The sequence below is a fragment of the Calidris pugnax genome, unplaced genomic scaffold (genome assembly GCF_001431845.1).
Source record: "Calidris pugnax isolate Ruff unplaced genomic scaffold, ASM143184v1 scaffold25, whole genome shotgun sequence".
Taxonomy (NCBI): domain Eukaryota; kingdom Metazoa; phylum Chordata; class Aves; order Charadriiformes; family Scolopacidae; genus Calidris; species Calidris pugnax.
Window position 1 is genome coordinate 9,276,298 of NW_015090805.1, and position 6,000 is coordinate 9,282,297.

Sequence of the window (6,000 nt, forward strand, 5' to 3'; positions counted from 1 at the left end):
CTACCTATCCTTGAAAGCAAAAGGTCCATGAATGAGCTAGTCCCAAGCCATCACCAGGTTGATCTGGCTGGGTCAGCGTGCCTGCCCTTCTTTAGGGGCAGTCACTGCCCTCAAACAGCTGCAATACAACTAGGCAAAGATGCAGGGGGAAGGAGGGATATAGGATGAGACAAGAGAAGAATGATGGGAATGAAGGCAATATGATCCCCATTGCAAAGAGCTGGGATGGGGGTGGATCAACAACATGCCTGCACCATGGAACTCCACCAAGCAATTCCACGCTTCCCCCAACTAGACTGATGTACTCAAAGTACTGCCATGGTGTTGTGTGCCATCTTTCACAGAGCAAAGCCTTAAAGCTTCACATCCTTAGCTCTTTGGAAACAAAGAAAGAGAAGGGCTAGAAGAAGGAAATCCCCTGTCTCAGTGAGGTTCTTGCAAAATAGAATTTTTGTGAATTTGTCAGGTCTACAAAATTCCCCCTCTTCAGTGAACATCATCTTGAGCCCCTCTGTTTTCAGGCCATAACCCCACCTCTAAACATGACTGTGGCCTTCTGTGCCTTCACTGAGCAGTCCCATTCATGCTTAGATGGTTTCTGAGACCTAAAAGCAGCTTTACTTGTTTGATTTTCTTTTTTTTTTTGTAAACAGGAAACTGAGGAACAGTTTACATAACTGAGGGAGAGTTAAAATAATCCATGGATTATTGTCATACTGTTTTGACACTCACTGTTCAGTAGACTCTGACAGTTTAAAAGACTTAATTTAGTGAGCTCCTCATGCAATTAGCCATCAGTGACAGAATACTCAAACAGATTCTTAATGTGCCGCAACAGCAGTTTGCTCACTAGGAGAAACTATTTTGGATATATTTCCTTCAGTGCATTAGGCACAAACAAATCACTTTTCTTTCAGCAGAAGACATATGTCAGTGTACCAGTTATGGGTCCTCATGGTGAGGGCACTGCAAAAGAAAAATCCTGACTTCTGCACTTCCTTCTCTGTGCCTGAGCTTGTCAGGTGTTCTTCCAGAAGAAATTCTGGCCCACATCCTTCGATTTTCATAGTTCTCAGTTCTCCAACACAGTGAACTGAGGTTTTTTGTTGTTATTGTTTTTTGTTTGTTTTTGCAAGGTGTCAATAAAATGCAATTGAAAAGTCTTGTCCCTAGTGGTCACCCAGCAGCATAAGCAGCAAATTGATAAAAACTGACTATAGGTTTTTTTTTTCCACTCTGTTTTCTACTTTATTTTGTGTTATTCTTTAAATTCTGAATCTATACATATCCTAGAGCTTAACACAGTCTTCTGTCTGGGAGTTTAAGGAAGGATTTGGGAGCTTCATGACCTTTATAGCCTGCTGAAATGACCAAAGGGCAAAGAGAAAGAGTCTCACATCACAAGGAGAGCAAAATCTATTCTGTTTTTAAAGGATGACATTTCCTTTTAGCCTCACATGCCATGTCCTGCAGCATTTTGACACTGCTAGAATGAGAAAGTCAAGCTGACTAAAAGCAAAATGTTAAACTTATTACTCTGTTGTTAAATGTATTGCTCTGTGCCTACTCTGCTCTCATTCTCTGCAAGACCTCAAAAGTGGGCTTAACAGTGTGTAAAAAAATAGCTCTTTAAAGAAATCCTTTAAGTCTGGATATCCGAATATAAGACTAAAAGAACAGTATATTCCCTTTTAAATGGAATTTTAATGTCACCATCCCCTTTTTAAAGGCTACTGTAATTATGCTGCACACATGGTGCTGTTCAGAGGGTCATCTTGGGAATCCTCACTGAATGTGTTTTTTGTCTGTGATTTTCTTGTAAATCCTACAGAATTCTGGCTGAGTTTGTACTTGCTCTGTACCACAGTTTTCTACTGCTTGAAAAGTTCAGGGCAATACCAGCTTGCAGAATCTGTAGAAAGAGTAACTGTCCTTCTGAATGAGTAGCCAAACCCCTGAAAGTTCAAAGTGTCATTTCAGATGCTCTTTTAGATGATTTGAAGTTCTGTGTGAAGGCAGAGGGGCAGAGAAAGCCCTGTGTCTCCAAGGTTTGTAATGCTCTTTGCCACCTCCAGCTGGCTTTCTCAAAGGTGGTAAGATCTCAGACAGGAATATGCACAAAATAGATGAGAGTCATAGTTAGGCTCATAACCATCAGAATATCTTTGAAGGGTAAGTCCAGGGTCATAAATCTACATTAAATTCATTGCTTCAGGTTGTCAAAACTCATGCCAGTGGTGCTCTAAGTCCCTGGAAACTAAGCATAACGCAACTGTAAAAGTAAACCCACTTTTGTTCTTTTACAAAGCCAGGAGCAGGAGCTGCAAAGTGTAAGACATGGGAAACTATCACTGCAAACCCTCCTCCTGTCCCTCTCCCAACCCACTGTCTCTGTAGGATGGCCAAGCCCATTCCCATCTGTGTTGAGTGTGTGTGTTTCAGCCTCTCTGGTAGATACCCAACCCACTGGGCCCTTGCACCACCAGGATGGAGAGGAGACAGTCTCGTTAAGACAGAGCCCTTTCATATTTTGAATACCCTACTTCCATACTTCATCAGGTGGATAAATACAATCCATTTATAGAAAAGTTCATCAACAAGAACAGTAATGTTTTTATATTCAGTTTTACATGCAACTGCTATTGATGAACAATTAGGCAAAAGTTTAATTCTCAGACAAGACCTAAACATCAAAGCCATTCTTAAGAATAGCTTCAAGTCTTTCTGATAATATTTATTTTAAAATTCAAAACAGAGTTCGAGGTGGAATCAGTAGGCACTTCACAAATCATGCAGTCAAATATTAAAAACCTCACATACTTAATGTCAGCAATATGTTTTAAATATCTGTCTGCAGATGTAAAATGATCTTCATGGGACTATTTTGTTGATATGAAATCTAAAGGCATTATGATAATTGCATAGTCTGAATAATATGAATCAGTTTGTAAAATTAAAATACAAGCCTATTAACAAGGCAGTAAAATGTACTATTTCATCTGCAGAAATCGTCCCTGTATGCACATCACAGAGACTGATGGCTATTATCAAATACACAACATATAGGTTAGTAAGAACAACAGCGAAAGAAAATGAACCTGATCAATCCTAGAAATGGTTAATATGATCCTTTTCTTACTTGCTATGGAATTCTGGAATCACTTTACAGTCTAGATTTTGAAAGCTCAATTAAAACCAAAATAGCAGAGAGAAATTATCCATGCTAAGTCAGCCACTTAGGGCATACAGCTTTATTATTTTGGAAATAAGTGGTGCTACTCTCTAAAAAAGCCTGAGGCGATACAGAAATAGTCCCTGTATTAGGATGATACCAGCTTCACCTGGTGCTTCCAGAGGGCATGGGGCTGCAGCAGACACCTTTGACTCTTAACTCCAGTAATGCTGAAATTCCTATATTACATTGTCAAAGGGGATATTTAAATGACAGTTACACCAGCAAATTCCTGGCTATTACAGACAGTGATTTGAAAAGAAAATAGTACACTGCCCTGGCCTATGTCTATTACATTTTGGGGCTGGAATGAATTAATAGCAGTTTAATTAGTGAATTTTAGATGAACAAAAAATAAGCATCTCAAAGAAAGAGTATATTAAACTATAGATTTAACATACTTAGCCTGTGTGCAGCCCATCCCACAAATGGACATGACGATATAGACAAGATTATACACATTTAAAATAAACACACCAGCTGATGCAATGATGTCTTGAGCTCATTTGCAGAACCAGGGTTACACATATTCTAGGAACGGCTTATACTGGAGAGTAAGAAGCACAGTGTTTTCACTTCTCTGGGATTCCTTTACTACCTCAAACAAATAATTTCACCTTGATCCAGGGTACCATTGTACTTCCTTTTGCATTTGAAAATATTTCTCTAAATTAGCTGGTTACTAGGAAAGCTTGAGTTTTCTCTTTTTTAAATAAGATGTCTCTTTTTAAGTTTTTTAGCCCTGTGTAACTGAGGTCACTATTTGATTATTACTGGTTGAGAACTGAACACTGCTTACACTGCATTGGTATCACTCTAGAAATGAATTTGTATTTGATACAGAGAACCATGTCCATGTGCTGTTGCTCTCAGTTTACAAGAACTGCAGTTTTAGCCAATTGTTTTAAAGCTGGTCAGTTTTGCAGTTCTAGAAAGGGTTTTGTAGGAAGGATTTATGCAACTTGATAAAGGTAAGGTGTTTATAGCTTTGTTTCACACCGCTACCATCACTTCATTGTATATATAAATAATTTATTTATATATGTATTTGCATGGAACATTTTTTTGTGTTACTAGATACTTCCACTTAAAGCCTCTTTGTGGGTTTTTTTTGTGTTACATGTAATTATTCCAGCTGTAGATTGTAAAGGATGTTTCCACTTACTCAAAATGTCTTTGTTTCCACTTACTCAAAATGTCTTTGTTAATGTTGTGATGGTGGAAAGAAAATAGATTTCTGCTTTCTTTCTAAACTATTCAGCTACCTTATTCTTGTGATAATTTTATCTTTTCTTCAAAACAAAATATTTGAAAAATATTCTTTCCAAAGAAAAGGGTAGAAGACTGGGCTATGTTTTAGAAATGTCAGTTAATTTTGTGAGGGGAAAATAACTAAGCCACAAGGAAATCTTCAAAAACAGTGTTCTTTGTTTTGTCTAGTGTACCCATTCTTTTGTGGCTAAGGTACGTATGATTTTAAAAAGAAGATATTTTTTCTTTTAAGGTCAGGAGGAAATTTACCTTCTGAAAAAGGGTAAGTTTTATGACATGAAGCCACCAAAACATCACAAATGCATCTGTGTAGAATTTCAGGAACATTCATAATCAGCTTTAGCTAAGCCAAAGTTAAATTAAATTCAGTGGAAGGCAAGCTAGGCAAAAAACAGAACTTAAGCAGGCTCACCTATTATACCTTAGGGGCTTATTCAAAGCTGGCAGAACACGCTGGAGAAGCTTTCTGAGCCCTCCAATAAGAGCTCAGGCCCTTGCTTCTAAAAGCCAGCATTTGTGCAAAAAGGTATGGTCAAACTCTGCCTTCCATGGGAAGTGTTTAATGCCATTTTTCTGTCTTCTGCCAGTGTCTTTCTTTCAACGCGATCATGGAGGAGCTTGGAATTTCGCTCAAGCATCAGAAGAAGTTAAAGAAAAGGTCGAGAACGAAGGGGAAATCTTCATTCACAAGTATCCTTACTTGTCACCAGAGGCGGACGCTGAGGAAAGAAACCATAGCGTGAGCAAGAGAGACCCCTTTGAGGAAATATCAGGAACAAAAAAACAGAACAAAACAAAAACAAAAATGTTGCTGCCTACAAGTTGATTGTGGTGGGATTTCTGAAATATAGACATTTACCTTGTTCTTCAGAAATTCTCTGTGGTTTCTTTTTTTAATCTAGAGGTACAACAGTTTCAATGCTCACATAGACTGATGTACTACTAATCGTCTGGGAAGTGTCTCACTATTTCTTTTGAGATGGATTTGTATGCTCACCTGTTTTGCATCTCTCTTCCCCTCCCTATGCATTGCTGTATGTGCTTTCTAAATAAATAAATAAACAAGAGACAGGGTTCTTTTTTCCAATAGCCTGGGAGTGGAACTTTGTTTTACTTTTGAAGAAAAGATTGCAGTTCTACTGAGCACAGTTGTATAGAAGTCAGGATACAGACAACCAGAGTAAAAATTCATACAATTAACTCATGACTACAAAAATGTATTAAATACAAAGCTAGCCAACAATGAGTTATTTTTCTTTTCTCTGGTATTGTAAGGAACATTCTTTGGGTTCTTTTCTGTGAGAAACTTGTTTTTTGTTATTTTCTCTCTTTTTCATTTCTTATAAAATAAGATTATTAGGTAATTCCATGGCTCCAGGTGCTAGATGTTCAAAAAGAAAAACCAAAATCACAAAAATAATGATCAGTGAATGGGTGAAGGCAACACTGACATCATCACACTGCCATATCCTCAGGCTCCTGATGCCAATAAAACA

General features: G+C 37.9%; 1 protein-coding gene across 1 annotated transcript in view; it reads left to right on the forward strand.

The window, feature by feature from the left end:
• Positions 1 to 5,593, forward strand: part of GRIK1 (glutamate receptor, ionotropic, kainate 1) — a 91,855-nt gene extending 86,262 nt beyond the window's left edge. The window contains exon 17 of the mRNA XM_014938003.1: positions 5,092 to 5,593. Within this exon, the coding sequence (XP_014793489.1) occupies positions 5,092 to 5,247 (156 nt within the window). The 3' untranslated portion in view covers positions 5,248 to 5,593. The remainder of the gene's footprint in view (positions 1 to 5,091) is intronic.
• Positions 5,594 to 6,000: the final 407 nt, after the last annotated feature.